Below are 18,592 nucleotides of genomic sequence, written 5' to 3'. Positions count from 1 at the left end.
ACTCTGATATTGGAAGAGTACATTCAGTATTTTCCCAACAATCTTCTACCTTTGGAGACGGAGGGGCTGTTGGGGTTGGTGATGAAGCAGGTGAGACAGACGTGGATGGAGCAGCGGAAACCTCGGTTCACAGGTACGGTCGGGGCGAAGTTGGCGATACACTCTCCGTGATAAAACTTCCCGCACACAGGAATCATACATCGCCGCACGTCAGCACTGCGCTTTTTGCACACAAAGCAGGTGTGGACTCCTGGGGAGGAGAAAGTAAAAATTAACAAAAAAAATCAAATTGCTTTTTTGTTATTTTGCAAACAGTTAAACGGACCCCAATGGAAACTGGCATTATATTAATTCAGCTGAGTTACGGGCAGAGATGGCAAAAGTACACACATCCTTTACTCAAGCAGAAGTACAGATATTCGTGTTTGAAAATACTCTGACTAAACTTCTTTACTCAAGTAAAAGTAAAGAAGTATGGGCTTTGAAATGTACTTCAGTAAAAAGTACCCATAACTAGCAGCTGCTTTAAAGAGTACCTGACCTCCCTTTATATTAATAGAACAATAATGTCATTGTTAGCTAATGAATGTTTCCATGCTGAACAACGGCAACATGACAACGTTTCCATTGGTCCCTCTTCTTTAGAGAAGACCAGGAAATGATGGATACACGGATCGTGTTCAAATCAATAGGCACGCAATGACTCGAAATAATAATGATCACGCACCAAACACACATTCAAACTAAAGGAACCAGCCTGTTTGGAAAATGAGAGAAGTAGAAAGTACAAGTATTTGAGTTCAACATGTAAGAAGTAGAAAGTACAAGTATTTGAGTTCAACATGTAAGAAGTAGAAAGTACAGGTATTTGAGTTCAACATGTAAGAAGTAGAAAGTACAGGTATTTGAGTTCAACATGTAAGAAGTAGAAAGTACAGGTATTTGTGTTCAACATGTAAGAAGTAGAAAGTACAGATATTAGTGTTCAAAATGTAAGAAGTAGAAAGTACAGGTATTTGTGTTCAAAATGAAAGAAGTAGAAAGTAAAAAGTCGTCAGATCAATAAGTATTGGAGTAAAGTAATGATACCAGAAAAATGTACCTAAGTACAGTAACGAAGTATTTGTACTCCACTACTTCCCGTTGATTTACCTGATTTGCACTCTGGACAGACAAACTTCCCTTTGGGCGCCTGAGCCAGAGAGATGCAGGCCAGGTGGAAGGCTCCACAGCACTGACCCTCACACAGCAGCAGCTCCCCCGTCTTCTCACACACCTGAGACACCAAAAACAACCCACTTTAAAACACCTCATAACATAGGCGTAATAATGAGAAGCTGTGAAGGTAAAGGTGTGTTTCTATTTTCTGTGAAGTTTTATTGGTGAATTGTGATTTTATTGTACAAAATGATATTATAATACTTTATTGCCAGATAAAGCATGACAATGTTCTTGTATCAAAGCAGCTTTATCTGACAAAATCAACAAGGAAAAATATTTCATATGAAAAACAAGGAACCAGACATTTAACATAACATTACAGTCACTGAAGACAATATGCTGTAGATCAGGGGTGTCCAAACTTTTTTCACGGGGGCCACATACAGAAAAATATACGAAGGGCTGGGCCGCTTATAGAGGTGAGGTATATTGCCTCGAAAGTTAAGTTATAAGTTAACAAAATGTAGTTAATTAGGCTCGATACATGAATATGCTTTAAGAAAAAAACCGCCTACATCACAGCTCTCTATAGGGTTTCATTTATCTTCTTCGCCTCAGAGTGATTATAATAAGATGAAATATGAAGGGTCTATTTCAAGCTAAGATTTGTTAGAAAATGTTTTCAACATGAATTGACTGAATTTATTTAAAAAGTGGGCTTACTAACACATGAATACTACTGTGTAATATATTTTTCCATATTTGAAAAGCACAAGTTTCATTATAACTTTCTTCATCAGTACATTGGGACTTTAGGAGGAAGCTCACCTGACATATGTTCTCCTTTAAGGATGCAGGACCCCCTCGGTCCCCTATGATCTTCCTTGAGGGTGACAGAGGATCGTCACACAGCGACAAGTCGTCATTCATGGAGGAGAACCTGTGATCCAAGCAGGACGGCTCAGCCTAAAGAAAATAAGGTGTTATTGTGATTTGTATGAGTTTTGTATGTTTTTCTTGTTTATTGATTTATGTATTTTGGTTTTGGTGGTGGAGTGTTCTTTATTTTTACGAGTTGTGTTTTATATAGATCAAATAAATGTGTCCATAAATCACCTGTGGAATAGCTCTTTTCCGTGTGTATATTATGTTTATATTATAAATAAAATGTAACTAGCACATTTTCTAATAAAAAAATTAAATAAAATAACTTTACTTACTACATCCATAAATCAGGGCTCATTTTGTATTCTCATCTGCCAGTTCCTGTCAAGATCTGTCTGTGTTTTCCCGTTTGATTCTGAAAGGTGTGCACCCCCTAGTTATGTCTGCTTCTACTTCCTTGGTGTTTCTCAATGTCGAGGAAGGGTCCTCCAGAGCCACTATTTCAAGGATGCTACGTCATCGAGTCCCGGCGAAGGACTGTTCCAATGTCCAGGATCCTTAGAATTCTACCGAGGCCGGCGTACTTCGTTGCAGGACATTTCGAAGCTGCACATGTGTATCCTCCGCGGTGTGAAAATTCCCACAATGCTTTGCGCACGGACCAATTTCCAAAATCTTTGGCGGAAATTGCGCTCCATTTAAGGCGAGGCCTCGCATATGACGCACACCTGCACACCTGTTAGCCTGTTCCACCATTCTTCGTTTTCCGAGGCTAGGAAGGATTCTTGCCTCGCTTCTGAAGGACCTGACTCGGAAGACATGTCCTACTAAGGAAGCGTCCTCGACATTGAGAAACACCCCCTGTCTCTGTGTTTGATTGGCTGATTGTGTTCACCTGGTGCTCCTGTGTCTTTCCTCCCCTCCCCCCACCTGTATCTTGGTGATCACTCGTGCTGGTATTTAAGTTATTTTCGTCTTTCACTTGTTGTCAGTTCCTTGTCGAAGTTGAATGTGTTCACTGGGGAGAGAGTTCTGCTCTGTATGTGATGGAAGGATTTTGTTCTGAGCGATTTTATGTTTTGCCTTGTTTTACTTTGTTTGCCTGGCCGTGTGTAAAAATGTGTCTTTGATTCTATTTGCACACATATTTTTATATACATTTGTTTTTATATTCAGGATTGTGGGAAACGGTATTTCGATCTATCTGCCTGTACACACAAACTGGAAGATTGACAATAAAGTTGACTTTGACTAGTTCCGCAAATAATGTTTTTTTTGTTTTCAACCAATCGTCTGCATTTGGGTCGTGTATACCTGGCCCTCCAGCCGTGACAGTTCCTGCAAACATAAGGAGAAGAAGAGGAAAAAGGGCTGACCTCTGATTCTGTCGCCTCCTTCTTGTCCTCGGCTTGAGGAGCATCAATGTCTGCTGATGGTGTTTCCTCCAGCGTGGGTTCAGGTGACGGAGGTGCTGGAGGGGAGGGGGCAGGAGATTTGGGAGGAGGGTCTGTGGTGGAGCTGGAGGAAACCTCTGTTGAGCTGGAGGCTGTGGGCTGCCGACTCTTTGATTTTAAAGATGGCGGTCCAGCATCTGGGAGTAAGAAAGACGTGTTAGAAATAATAGAATAATGCAGGTTAAAAATACAAGATTAAAAGAAACAATGTTTTGGAATAAATTACTATTATTGGATTTGATAAAATGCAGCAGCAAACAGAAATTGAGGTTAAACAATTGTTTATTAGAGTTAACACAGAGCAGGTCCATCCCAAACTTTGTTTTTGTTATCTAGATTCTGGGCTATTTAAAATCATATTTTTAAATCTAAAATAATCTTTACTTGTCTGCAAATTCAGATCTGAAGATGCGATGCGAAACATGGCTTCAGTTTGACTTATTTTAACATTTTAAAGTTATTTTCAAACAAAACAAATGCACACAATGGAAATGATTAATATATGCTTATAATGCATTCAACTATTGTATAAATATAGACTGTTGTAAGATGATTCACTGACCTGTCTGAGGAGCAGGATTTGAATTGTTCTTCAGTGTTTTGACCTGTGGCAAGAGAGACATATTTATGTAAAAGTGACAGCAGAAAAACATCACCGTTAAAACGTCCTAATTCATGACGTGAATTAAAGTGTACAATATCTGCCTCTGAGATTTAGATGAGTCTAAAGTAGCATTCAATTGAAATTCTACAGTAAAATAAAAGAATTACAGATGTACTAGTCAAAGTCAAAATTATTATCAATCTTTTAGTTTGTGTGTACAGACAGAGAGATCGAAATACCGTTTCCCACAATCCCGAATACAAAAACAAATATATATAAAAATATGTGTGCAAATATGTATATCCTATATATACACAATCAAAAGACACATTTATACATATGCACACATTAAGACCTAAATAAAAGCACAACAATCAATATATACAAAAATAACAGTCACTTCAATATCTTTGAGAATGTACATTAGCAGCGTAAAAAAAAAATGTCTGGTGCGGGAGTTGAGTGTCTGTCTGTGTCTGTGTGTGTGTGTGTCTGTCTGTCTGTCTGTCTGTCTGTCTGTCTGTCTGTCTGTCTGTCTGTCTGTCTGTCTGTCTGTCTGTCTGTCTGTCTGTCTGTCTGTCTGTCTGTCTGTCTGTCTGTCTGTCTGTCTGTCTGTCTGTCTGTCTGTCTGTCTGTCTGTCTGTCTGTCTGTCTGTCTGTCTGTCTGTCTGTCTGTCTGTCTGTCTGTCTGTCTGTCTGTCTGTCTGTCTGTCTGTCTGTCTGTCTGTGTGTCTGTGTGTCTGTGTGTGTGGTGTTACTACAGATTCAACAGAGATATATTTACCTTTTTCTTGGGGCCCGTTGAGGCCTCTGCCTCCATACAGTACTCCAGGATCTTCTGAGTGGGTTTCCTCTTCCGCTTCCTCTCCAGCACAGGAGCGCTTCCTGTGAAATAAATGTAACACAAAAGACTCAATGCATTGTTGTATATTTAAGTCAGTGTTAAGCAATCGTTTTAGCTTAAGACCCTCTGGAACTCCCTCCCTCTTGAAATCAGGACCGCTGAAAAAAGCAATCAAATCACATCTGTTTGTCAGGGCCTTCAGCCTCAGTTAACTCTCTCCTCTACATTTTTGTGACCAGTTTTTTTTATCTTCTTATTTTCTCGTCCCTGTTGTTTGCATTTTTGTCCGCCCCTCATTCTATCATAAAGCGTCCTTTGGTTTCTTGAAAGGCGCTATATAAATCGAAGTTATTATTATTAAGCATCATAGTTTGCATAGTTAAGGTCCAATAAAGGAAAACCTAATCTTCCAGGATAGAATCTTTAACAACAAATGTTCTTCTTAAAGTGAAGGCCCTTTGACAAGAGACTCAAACACTTCCTTACTCACCATTGCCTTTGACGAGGCCTTCTGTCAGCAAATGGTCAGTTTCAGGAGGAGGGGTTAGTGTGTCGATGGAAAGTACAGGTGCATCTTGGGAAGATGTGTTTTCAGTGTTGGGAATTTGTAGTTCAGACGGTGTTGTTGTAGGAATTTCCTCAGGAGGTGGCGTCTGTATCTCAGGAGGCAAATTCAAGGAGGGGTGGTCGTCCTGTGAGCTGCTGTCAGATCCCGGGTGTTCGGACATAACGGGTTGAGTTTCCTGTCGAAACAAATAACTTTATTTAATTGTCATTAATTGATAAAAGGTTCATGTGTAGCCCGAGAGGTGATAGTGAAGGCTTAATGCCATAGCATTATGTATTGTAACAACAACATTACAACAGATCATACTTTGTATGAGTTTTACCTTTCCAATCAACTGGAGAGGCTTTTTGATTTTCTTCCTGGTGGAGAAAATCTGATCATACTCTTCAGTCCATTCAATCAGTCTCTTGCTTGGTTTTCTTATTCGTTTGTGTGCTGAAAAAGATATATGAGGAAATACACTATATTTTTTAGTATTTGTTGGTTATAGTGTGAAATGATGTAGAATAAATTAGAAGACTTTCATGTATCTTATCGCTCTTCTACCTTGGCACCACTATTTGTGAGAGTTAGTTGTTTGATTGCTAACACGTAGCAATCAAACAAAGAACAGTTGCTTTGGACACCTACAGTCTAATGTTGCCTTCAAATGGGTTGTGTTAAATCTGTTCACAAGAAGAATTCAAATGAACACCCCCCTCTCAGAGAGATATTCTGAAATCTGAAATTACATCAGTGACATGACATGTTGTAAAATGGCGGGGGCTATGGACATCTGGCTGGTTATCTATAAACAACCACAGTACTATGAGTTCTTGGTGTGGTTTCCTGTCATTATGTTGTTGTAGCAACTTCTTTGGGCCTAGTTTACACCAAAAATTGAGTAAATACATGGAAAAACCTTAACCAAGAAAGGCAAGAGTTGGTCAAAGTCCAGAGCTTGTTGATTTGAGAAACATACAATAACTACAATTTATTGTCGTCTTAACAGCACTTGAATGCACCAAATATGTGGATCAAATTGTGCTTAGTTACTTTGGGCAGACAATAAACTAGTATTACCTTTTGGAGCCTTGTCACTTCCTCCAGTGTCGCGCATGAAGCTCGTGGTCGTCTCAGTACCATCTGCAACGAGGCCATTTGGCTGTTCCAGACACAGCGTAGTATCACATCCCCTCTGCTCCAAAGGCACCATGTTCTGTAGATTCTCATTTACTCTACTCCACATATCATCCTCCTCCCCAACTACTCCTTCAGCTCCTCCAGCGTGCCTCTCCCAGCTGCTGGTCTCTATGCCAAACAGTGACTTGTCTCTTGACGAGCAATCGAGTCCTGATGAAGAGTCTGTGGTTGGCAATGACTCCAGTCCTGGGAAACCAGGGCCAGACCTGGCGGGACGACAAGGCACCTCACGGTTGGCTTTCTTTTTTACCATAGTTGAGCTGATTCTTCTTTTATAGGGCCTCTTGGATGTCTGACTTGTGCTCTCCTCATTGTGTTTGTTTTCAACTTTGTCTGGACTTGAATTTGAATCATTGTTAACCTGTTTAATTTGTGGATCTTGGCCTGCGGATGTAGCCTCCCCAGGCATCACTAAAGGTTCCTCCTTCACATGTGCACTTGGTGGCCCAATTTCAAGCTCTAAAGGGGTCCCCTCTCGCTCTCTAGTGTCATGCAAGTCCTTCAACATCATGAGAAAAGTGCTGAACTTGTAGCTTGTGTCTGCTTTGAAAGAGATGGGTTTACCTTCACCCTCATTTGTCAGGGACTGGAAGGATAACTCCTCAACGTTTTTAAAGGAATTGATAAAAGAAAATGGTGAGGAAGGTGCAGACGACGAGTGCTGCATGTCAGAGGATTGATCTTCATTCTTTGCCTTTACCCTAGAGGTAAGGGGTATGAAGTCCATTGGAGGAGTTGAGGATATTGAGAGATCTTCATCTTCACTCTTCACATCAAAGTCAGCTGAATCAGGACGTGTCAAAGGAGAAGTGCTACAGCTAGAAGTGTCCTGATCACAATCATTGTCAGTACGAGTTTTAATTTCAGTGCAAAAGTCCAGTTTGGAGTTAGATGCAGAGTTGCATGCGACATTCTCAGTTGTTTTGTATGGATTTAAGAGTTCTGTCTGCTCTGCCTTCTTTCTGACTTTTTCTCGCTTTCTTTCTTCCACCTCCTGCATGGCCTTCAGGGCTCGAGTCATCAACCGACCGCTCGCTGGGAGGTGTGTAGGCTGCTCAAGGAGTACGATTCTATTGACTTCATCTGAAACCAGCTTTAATTTGGAGACAACTTTCTTGGCTTTTATAGAAGATGGAGTTTTATCAAAAGCTGTACTATTGGCAGAGGTCATTTTTTGTTCTGAGTTGCCTAACTGGTCTGTGGTCATGCTTGATTCATTGGATGCAAGAGTCTTCCTACCTTCTGATTGGTTTGACAATGAGTAAGTCATGTTGCTTACATTTAAAACTGATACCCTTTCCGATTCTTGACTACCCAACTCATCAAGCACATTTGCCACTTTGGATGTAATAATAGGTTTATCTGGTAATGATTCTGACGAGAGACGGAGGACACCTGTCCCACCACTTGCTTTTACCTTCTTAACTGAGATCTTTATGGATTCTGAACTGACTGCACGATCAATGGAGATACTTGCCTTGCCGTTCACCCAATCTGATTGTTTAGAGGACATTTCAGGTACTTCAGCATCTGGTATTTCATTCTTTGTACATCCAGGTTGGTCATTGGGATTAAGGGTCACAGTGGAATTAAGGAACTTCTTACCCTTCATGTCCTTGCGTATTAATTTGACAAAAGGTAGCCTACACTTGGAGAGCAGACTTGTTTGCATTTCTAGCCTTGCTACTGGGTCAAAAGCATCGACATTTAACCTGGCTGATGAAGTATTTTCTTCTGCCATGTCAGAAACCCTTTCGATTACTTGGACCTTGTTATTAGCCACTGTCTCTGAATGTTGAGTATGAATGATCTTCTTAGCACTCAACTTTTTAACCTCCTTTCCTTCTGCTTGGTCCGAAACCCTGTCGATTACTTGGACCTTTTTATCAGTCTTTGTGTCTGAATCGTCAGTTTGACTAACTGTCTTAACAATCAACTTCTTTCTTTCTTTTTCTTCTGCTTGGTCAGAAACCCTGTCAATTGCTTGGACCTTTTTATTAGCCACCAAGTCTGAATGTTGGGAATGACTGATTCTCGTTGCACTCAACTTTTTACCCTCCTTTCCTTCTGCTTGGTCAGAAACCCTGTCAATTGCTTGGACCTTTTTATTAGCCACCAAGTCTGAATGTTGGGAATGACTGATTCTCGTTGCACTCAACTTTTTACCCTCCTTTCCTTCTGCTTGGTCCGAAACCCTGTCGATTACTTGGACCTTTTTATCAGTCTTTGTGTCTGAATCGTCAGTTTGACAAACTCTCTTTACACTCGACTGCTTTCTTTCTTTCTTTTCTGCTTGGTCAGAAACCCTGTCGATTACTTGGACCTTTTTATCAGTCTTTGAGTCTGAATCGTCAGTTTGACAAACTCGCTTTACACTCGACTGCTTTCTTTCTTTCTTTTCTGCTTGGTCAGAAACCCTGTTGATTACTTGGACCTTTTTATGAGCCAGTGTGTCTGAATCTTCCGTTTGACTAACTCTCTTTACAATCAACTTTTTTTTTTCTTTTCTTCTGATTGGTCAGAGCCTCTGTCAATTGCTTGGACCTCTTGACTAGCCACCAAGTCTGAACGTTGAGTATGACTGACTCGTTTTGCACTCAACTTCTTAATTTTTATTTCTTCTGATCGGTCAGACATTCTTTCAACTACGTGGACTATTTCATCAGACATTCTGTCTGAATGTTTAGTTCGACTGAAGCTCTTTACACTTAACTTTTGTATTTGTTTATCTTCTCTTTGGTCAGAAACCCTGTCAATTGCATGGATATTTTTAGTAGCCAACATGTCTGAATGTGGATTTTGTCTGACTGTCTTTACACTAAACGTTTTACTTTCCTTTTCTTCTGATTGGTCAGACATTCTGTCAACTACAGTGTAGTTTTGATCAGCTATTGTGTTTGAATGTTGAGTTAGACTGGCTCTTTTTTTACTCAACCTTTTACTTTCTTTTTCTGCTGCTTGGTCAGAAATGCTGTCAATTTCATGGACCTTTTTATTGACCACCGTGTCTGAATGTAGAGTTAGACGTGCTCTTTTTTTACTCAACCTTTTACTTTCTTTTTCTGCTGCTTGGTCAGAAATGCTGTCAATTTCATGGACCTTTTTATTGACCACCGTGTCTGAATGTAGAGTTAGACGTGCTCTTTTTTTACTCAACCTTTTACTTTCTTTTTCTGCTGCTTGGTCAGAAATGCTGTCAATTTCATGGACCTTTTTATTGACCACCGTGTCTGAATGTAGAGTTAGACGTGCTCTTTTTTGACTCAACCTTTTACTTTCTAGTTCTGCTGCTTGGTCAGAAATGCTGTCAATTTCATGGACCTTTTTATTGACCATCGTATCTGAATATTGAGTTGGATTGGCTTTTTTTTTACTCAACTTCTGACTTTCTTTTTCTTCTGCTTGGTCAGAAATGCTGTCAATTTCATGGACCTTTTTTTCAACCATTGGTTCTGAATGTTGAGTTGGATTGGCTTCTTTTTTACTCAACTTTTTATCTCTTTTTGCCTTTGCTTGGTCACAAATCCTGTCAATTTCATGGACTGTTTTACTAGCCATTGGGTCTGACTGTTGAGTTTTGCTGTATTTCTTTACATTCAACTTCTCACTTTCTTTTTCTTCTGATTGGTCAGAAATCCTGTCAATTACTTGGACCGTTTTACTAGCTATTGGGTCTGAGTGTTGAGTTTTGCTGTATTTCTTTACATTCAACTTCTCACTTTCTTTTTCTTCTGATTGGTCAGAAATCCAGTCAATTACTTGGACCGTTTTACTAGCTATTGGGTCTGAGTGTTGAGTTTTGCTGTATTTCTTTACACTCAACTTTTTTCTTTGCTTTTCTTCTGCTTGGTTAGAGATCTTGTCGATTACATGGACCTTTTTGCTAGCTGTTGTCTCTGAATGTTGAGTTTCACTGAATGTCTTTACATTCAACTTCTCACTTTCTTTTTCTTCTGATTGGTCAGAAATCCAGTCAATTACTTGGACCGTTTTACTAGCTATTGGGTCTGAGTGTTGAGTTTTGCTGTATTTCTTTACACTCAACTTTTTTCTTTGCTTTTCTTCTGATTGGTCAGAGATCTTGTCGATTACATGGACCTTTTTGCTAGCTGTTGTCTCTGAATGTTGAGTTTCACTGAATGTCTTTACATTCAACTTCTCACTTTCTTTTTCTTCTGATTGGTCAGAAATCCTGTCAATTACTTGGACCGTTTTACTAGCTATTGGGTCTGAGTGTTGAGTTTTGCTGAATTTCTTTACACTCAACTTTTTTCTATGCTTTTCGTCTGCTTGGTCAGAAATCCTGTCGATTGGATGGACCTTATAATTAGCAATTGTGTCTGAATGTGGAGTTTGACTGACTGTCTTTACACTCAACATTGATTGATCATTGAAAATGAGTGGGCTGGGTTTTATGTTTTTTTTAACATGTGACCTACCCAATTGATCCAATGGTAAGACTGTAACAGGTTCAATTGTATCACAGTCTGTCTTTCTATCCTTTGAATATCTACACTTATCAAAGGGCACGTCTAACGTATCAAAGACCAGTGAGCTCTGCTTGTCTGACAACCCTGATAGGTCATTGGTACTGACATATGTACTAAAAGGCCTATTAGCAACCTTTGTGTTAAAACACTTAAAATGTCCTGGCTGTTTATGTTGTAGATTTGTTTCAGCAGGTACCAGAGTGTTATGCTTTTCTGAAAACCATGAATGCTCTGTGGGACTCGCAGTTGTACCCAAAGACGTATTAGCCACCAATGTGTTTTTACACTTCAAATGTTGTGACTGTTCAGTTGTCAGATTTGATTCAGCCGGTTCCAGAGTCTTACGGTTGTCTGACAAACTTGACTTGTAAGGGGTACTGCTGGTTGTTACAAACGGCTTGTTAGCAATCACAGTGTTTTTACACTTCAAATGTACTGGCTGTTCAGGTGACAGTTTTGTTTCACCAGGAGTCTTATGCCTGTCTGAAAACCCCAGCTGCTCACTGGAGGTGGAGAAACTAGGAAGTACTGACTTTTTACTTGCTGCAAATGAGTTTTTTTTCTTACAGGGCACCTTACTGAAGAGAGTGCGGTCCGACTTTGAACTGGTTGTTTTAGGTCGTCTGTCTTTGCCTGATTTACTGAACCAAAGACCAGTTTGAATCTCTGGCTGCTTCTTCACTTCTTTAACAATTGTGACCAGTGGCTGAGTTGGAGTAATCTTAGACTGACGTTCAAGTGCTTTAGGACACAAAATCTTAGGGACAGAGTCAATGTCAGAATATGGGCACTCTCCATTGTCTCTCTCTGATTGGTCAGGACTATTACGCAATATCTTTGACTTTTTGGAGTGTTTACTACAACTGTCCTTTGATGATTTACTTGGTTGCTTCTTTCCAGATGATTTATTTAAAGTGCTTGGCTTTGCTGGAGTTGTAATTGGGGGTGAAATGGACCCATTGGTCATGTAGAAAGTCTCAGGAAGGGTCGGTGAAGTGGAGGGAGTAAAAGTTGGATTGGCCTTGCGCTCTGTCTCCGGTGAGAAACTGTCTTGAAAGTCATCGTCTATGAACGAAGGAAAGGAAGAAGACATTTGGTGTCTTGCTTGGACAACAAATTCAGCTTCTGCCACACTGGATTTCCATGAGTCCTGTAAACGCTTTGCAATCTACGGAAAGATAAAGGCAAACACTGCTCAGTATTTTCATACATAGCAGTATAAAGAATAATGTGTTTATTGCAATGTTAGTTATTCCTGACCAAGTCTGAAAACATAATTGTTGTTGTCCAACATGATGATAACCAAGCAATGATGATGCTTTAGACCAACTTTTTATTAGGGCATGCCGAGAAGAAGTATTTACAATGTTTTTGTAGTTCTGCTCCCGTTGCTTCCCTTTCCGGCGCAGTAGGGGGAGCTGATCGAATTCAAAGCCTCCGTGGAAACTGTGAGTTGATTTTTCCTCCACCCAGGTTAGCTCCAAAGGCTCCCCAAAGGTCCTGACATGGTAGAGCCGACTGGGCCGGTCACTGGGCTCTAAGACAACAACAAACATCAGTTTAAATCTCATCATACTCAGATTAAATCCACTTTGTTCTGAACAGGAACTAAGCAAAGGAAGCTTTAAAATGCAAGAAAACTAACAGTACAGGTTGATGTAACTAGGACAGCAAGAAACTATTATTTTAATTGATGCATCAATGAGATAGTCAGTCTATAAAAAAAGTCAGAAATTGGTAGCAATTGTCAATGAGTGTTTGCAAGAGCCCAAGATATTTAATTGAATATCAAAGACAAGTACAGAAACTATAAAATCAGTGGGATCAGTCAAACCAATTGGCCATTTTCTTAAATAGTAAACAATAAATGTATGAATCCGTCTTTGCAACTATAGATGCAACTGATTGACAAATGATTAAAAAGTAATGTATAGTGAAAAATGAGTTAAATTTAGTAAAATTCCATGTTTGATAGCAAAAGGTAAAATGGGAGACTTTAATTCTATATTTTACAATCTAACTTAAGGATTGTATTAGATGTTTTCTGGTATCGTGGTTCCTCCACTTGGTAACCTGACCAAATATGGCAATTGGCATGCCAATGTATGTCATAAATTATAATCTAAGACTATCTTGTTATCCTTTTTGTGTAGTTTGAATCACCCATCAGTTTATGCTACAGCTGCTGATGTCTTATACAGGCGACCAAACAATCCACAGTGTACCACAAGGGAAACAATCCTTGTACATTGTAGGCAATCACATGAAGTCAACAATGTCTCAGGCCCACCTTTCACTTTGTGATAGATTCCCTGTGCGGGGTCAACGGTCACCTCGCAGGGCCACCATGGTCTTCGGTTTAACTTTGCCCAAATAACTTCACCCTCTAAGAACTTCAGAGATGGCACAGCCTTTTTCTTGAGGCTGTTCTGCTGTTCAACATGACGATAAAGACAGAATATTACAATAAGACAAATACAAATTAGATACTGTTTTGTGTTCTGACCCAGTAAGAGCTACAGGTGTGTTGGTTGCGCTTGTTGTGTCATTTAATTGTCTGTGTTTTCTGTATTGCATCCAAAATAATCTGGCCCTTGTGCTCGTGCACTCATTGTGAGAGGAGTCAAATGACTTTAAAACATTTTGTTCTACTCATTTCAACCAAACACATAATTGAGAACACATGTTTACTGGGGCATTAAATAGAACAAAGCCATCACTAATGTCTTTAGCAACACCAAGGCTTTTCTTACTCAAACAAGTCAAAATGCTGTGTTAACATTGATTGATCTGTGAGCTGTTATCCTGGGGAACTTGACGAAACATTGATTCACAAAAACAGGTGCATCCAAGTTGTTATTTGTTGTTGTTTTGCTTTGGCTTTAGTGTCACCTCCTGAGCAGTGCCACGTTTTAGTGTGAATAATCTGCACCCAAAAGAGGCAGAGAAACAAAAGTAGAACTTGTGGCAATGAATAAGCATTATGTTACAGGTCGTTTGCGGTAATATATGAACCCTGTGGAGGGTAGCCTCAGCGCTGACAAAACATATCCATATATGCAACACATAAAGTTTATATTAAATGGTTATTTTGGTCATATAAATAATCTTTGTATAACTTTTATTTGGGGGATAATTATGCTTTATGTTTTTGGACTACATTTCCGATAAAGCTTTGGGGAATGTAAACAGGAAGTAAAACATTTTCATCTTCTAAGCACCCTTCTTTTCACCTATGTTTGTTGACATTTCAGCAAATTCATACCATTAAAATAGTGCAGAATAAGCAATTAGCAGTCCCTGTTTGCAGCGTACAGAAAATGATCACTTGATTACTTTGATACTGAAGAAAGTCTATGATTTCTGAGTGGCTTTATGAATATTTACTGAAAAGATGCTTGCGTAGCGTAGCTAAGACACACTGAATGTAAAAACATGTTTATCATGTCTGTGTGTTGAGATCTGACACAGTTATTACTCAGAGAGGAGGTGTGATTTTTGCCATCAGGCCCTAAGGGGTTTTCAGGTACTTTCATTGCCTCCATTAACTGCCGCTCTGCAGCTGACTGTCTGATACTGCTGAGTCTGACAATAGGTGATTAGGCCAAATCAGCTTTCAATCCACAATAACTAACTTTCTGTTCACACCTGTGCCTTTCACATTTTGCATAGTCTCACCCTTCAGCTCTCCTCACAGTTTGAAAACCTCTAGAGAAGCTGACCTTCAGTTCTTTGTAAAAAAATAAGCAAGAGAGTATTTATTTATTTATCAATGACCGAGCTACATTTGTGGAGCTCTGACATCTCTGAGCCCACACATTATTCACAATGAGCGACATTCTGGTGAAAAACAGTGCATGTGTTCAGTATTTACAGTAATCCAGCAACATGGTAAATAAGTTCTAGTCTTTTAGTAGACAGTAGGCACGTTCACACCGCAGTACTTTTCCCACTTTAGTTCATGAGAACTTAGTTCATGACTCATGAGAACTCTTTAGTTCTCATGAACTAAGTACGGATCGCGTTCACACCGGAATAAGTTCCTGAGGGAGGATTAGGCAAATAAAGCCGCTGAAGTCACTTCTTCTTCGGGTTTATTGGCAGGCCGCAAACAACTTCACGGCGTATACTGCCACCCGAAGTCCCCGGTCGGAAGTCCCCGGAGTTGGGGACTGGCTTCAGTAGAAGCTGCTGTACATAATAAAATGGTGGCTTCACAAAACGTTTTGGCAGTTTTACAGGGCGTGGTTTGCAATCCGCCGAGCTAATCAGAAATAGGAACCTTTTTCTCCCACGAAAGTATCTGCTCTCTAGCAGGGACAGAAAAGGGGGTAAAAAGGTTCTGATGAACTAATTTTAGTTCCGGCTCTTTTTGGTGTGAACGCGACATTTCTGAACTATATCGGAACTAAAGTGGGAAAAGTACTGCGGTGTGAACGCGGCTAGTGTGTACTTGTATTTTATACCTAATCAGTCAGGGATCAACACTTCCAGTTCGGAGTAGTATTCCTTTCTGAGCCAGATTTACAATGTTAAACATCCTCTCAACTTATCATATTTTTGGATATGAAATGGTGTCCATCTATATGTATGTATATACTATACTATACTATACTATAATACACTTATAGTGAAGTTTGCCCTGTTGTGTCACACCAAGTTGAAAACTAATGTCTACCTGATGGCGGTGTGACAATAAAACCTGAAAATCTGTTTACTTGGAGTAATAACTGGAAAACTTGCCATTGAATGCCTTGTGGGACTATCGTCCAGCAGGAGCAGCTCGGAGCCGCTCTCCCACTCGTCATCCGAGCCGTCCCAGTATCTCCGGCGCTGACCCGAGGACTGGGACCGGGTCACCACCTTGGCTGAGGACAGGGTAGCATCCTTGGAGTCTGAATTCACGTTTCCAGGAGTGGATGGGAGAAGATTCTCCGGCCTGTCGTGTTTATCCAAGCCTCCGTCCAGAGGGGACACCGCCTCCTGCTCTTCATCGTCATCCTCAAACAAAGAGGACTCAAAGTGGAGGAAGCCGTTAGCAAAGGGGCTGTTGCTGTCCAGAGAGAAGGCCGGGCTGGGCGGACCTGAGAACAGACCTTCTGTCTTTTTCTCCGAGACGTCAGGAGCTGCAGGTATGTCTCGACTTCTACTCTGGACCACAGGTTGTTTTGGTCCAGAGGAAGAGCCACAATAGTTTTCCTCCCTGCTTGTGTTCTGGCTGCCAGAATAATCCCCGCTCGTGCAGTCAGCCCAGGAGTCCGTCTCCATCTCCTTCCCCCTCTCCTTCTTATTCCCCCCCCACTCCCAGCTCCTTTCCGGCTCCCTCACCGGCAGCACCAGGTCCGGCTGGCTCACCATGGATGTGAGATGCTGCAGCCTCCTCAGAGGACTGTAGGATGAAGAGGAGGAAGAGGAGGAGTGCTCCGTTTTTGTAAACCCATACATGGATGCATGCTTGAGGGAGGAGGCAGACATGTTTAACCCGATCCTGTGGTCATGGTGTCTGGAGGCGGAGAGGTCGCGCCCGGGGGTCAAAGGGCAGCCGGACTGATGAGTCTCCCTGCCAGGGCCTGGGTGAGGCCCACTCATGCTGGCATGGTTCCTCCCTGTGACACAAACAGAGAATTGTTAGCATACCAAAAAAATGATTTAAAAAAATCTAAGTTTGGATGACTATTAAAACACCTGCAAATTGTTGCTAAAGCTTGTTAGACTGACATTTGTTTTAATTAATGGTATATTTTATAATCCTATTATTATCCTCAAAGAAAGTACACTTCATCCATGTTTCTTCTCAGCATATCCCTACAATCTGTGTTACATCACTGCAGCTTGATCAAAGTTATCCCAAGCAGCTGGTGATGAGATATATTGAAGAAAAAGCGACACAGCTCTGACCTGAAATCCGTGAAAAACAACCCAATCTGCTTCACATGATGATCATTAGAATACAACGTAAACAGACTCACTGACAAAGAGCGGGTCGACCTTATATGACATTATTTGGGAGAGATTCTGCGCAAAACATCACAACAGCCGCTGTAAAGCCTTTGAGGAAAATTATCGCGATGTGACGAAAATGACATCAACACGATAAGGTCATCAGCCAGTAAGCTCGTGCATATTGTGGACTCACAGAATAAAGACGATCAATGACAGCGTGTCATGTTATAACATCTACCCGTCGTTAAACAAGCCGGCTGCAGCCACCAACTGGAATTAAAATGGACCCATTCGTGCACGCGCGTGTGCATAGGTGTGTGCCACTGCATGTGTGTGTTGTGTGTGTCGATCATTGCGTGCAGTGGCTTCCATGCTTGCACGAGAAGAGAAACACTTAACGCTACATAATACAACGAGACGACACAAAACAAGTTCACCAACACACACGCACGCACACGCACACACACACTTCCCTCCCCGACAGATGCAGGCTATGTGTGCATCAAACAACAGAATCACGGAGAAAACGCCAAATGACACGGGATCCGTCGCAAGAATCTTACCATTCTGTTGTCGTTCAGCGCAAACATGACCCTCAACCCGCTCATTTTGCCCATTAAATGTGCCAATTTCCAATTTTGTGAAAGCGGATGAGGAGAGTCCCAGCGGCAATACTACTAGGCCCGGATCCTGTGAAACGTACTCTCTCACTGCCCCCTGCACCTCCCTCCTCCTCCCTCCTTCTCTCTACATGCGCTAAAGCCTGGTCCAGCGGCCCCTGGAATTAGAGATTCAGGCAGCGACACTCCCCCTTCTGCTTTGAGATAACTACTTTATATTTCGCCGTGTATACATCCCTGCTCTGTTGAATGGCTGTTTCCTGCCTGCATACTCTGAAAGTCAGCCCCTCTCTCTGTGCGCACTGCCAGGCGTCACCACTGCCTCCCTCCCAGCCGGTCCACAGCATAGAGAGCAGAAGGGGCCGTAAATCGTTTTTCCTAGAAATAAAAACTAAGAAAATCTGAGCTGGCAGCCACCTATAAAAAAGAAAACACACCAGACGTCCACATGACACCTCTAAAAACTGGCCCCGCCCCTCTTCTTAATTACCAGCATCAATTATTAACCTAAACCAGGCTGCCATCACCAACATGTCACATGCCAAAGTTGTGCCAACAAACTGGCATCTCATACACCACCAACCCCCTCGAAACGCACTTGGTCAGCACACTAAATAAGACGAAATAAATAAATGGAAGTCATTCAAAATGTCCTCCACTAACACGTCGGAAAGGCAGAGAAATTGTGCAGCAGGCTACCCGGAAAAACAGATGGGTTTCCTTTCCTGAGACGAGTTGCTGTGTAGTCTCTGCACACCCGGTCCCTTCAAAATGGAGTCTTCCAGTCCAGCCTTTAGTGGAGGAAAAAAAAGCAGGCCACAAAGTGTTAATGCAAGCTCGA

General features: G+C 41.2%; 1 protein-coding gene across 1 annotated transcript in view; it reads right to left on the bottom strand.

The window, feature by feature from the left end:
• The window catches only part of nsd1b (nuclear receptor binding SET domain protein 1b), a 28,823-nt gene extending 10,498 nt beyond the window's left edge, over positions 1–18,325 (bottom strand). The window contains 14 exon segments of the mRNA XM_034229035.1: positions 50–250; positions 1,153–1,276; positions 1,990–2,127; positions 3,423–3,637; positions 4,063–4,105; positions 4,889–4,989; positions 5,439–5,691; positions 5,839–5,951; positions 6,579–9,186; positions 9,189–12,356; positions 12,553–12,725; positions 13,479–13,620; positions 15,932–16,794; positions 17,695–18,325. Of these exon segments, the coding sequence (XP_034084926.1) occupies positions 50–250; positions 1,153–1,276; positions 1,990–2,127; positions 3,423–3,637; positions 4,063–4,105; positions 4,889–4,989; positions 5,439–5,691; positions 5,839–5,951; positions 6,579–9,186; positions 9,189–12,356; positions 12,553–12,725; positions 13,479–13,620; positions 15,932–16,777 (8,125 nt within the window). The 5' untranslated portion in view covers positions 16,778–16,794; positions 17,695–18,325.
• Positions 18,326–18,592: the final 267 nt, after the last annotated feature.

The sequence above is a fragment of the Gymnodraco acuticeps genome, unplaced genomic scaffold, assembly GCF_902827175.1.
Source record: "Gymnodraco acuticeps unplaced genomic scaffold, fGymAcu1.1, whole genome shotgun sequence".
NCBI lineage: Eukaryota > Metazoa > Chordata > Actinopteri > Perciformes > Bathydraconidae > Gymnodraco > Gymnodraco acuticeps.
Note: the sequence above shows the minus strand (reverse complement) of the source record. Positions and strands in the feature narration are given on the sequence as shown.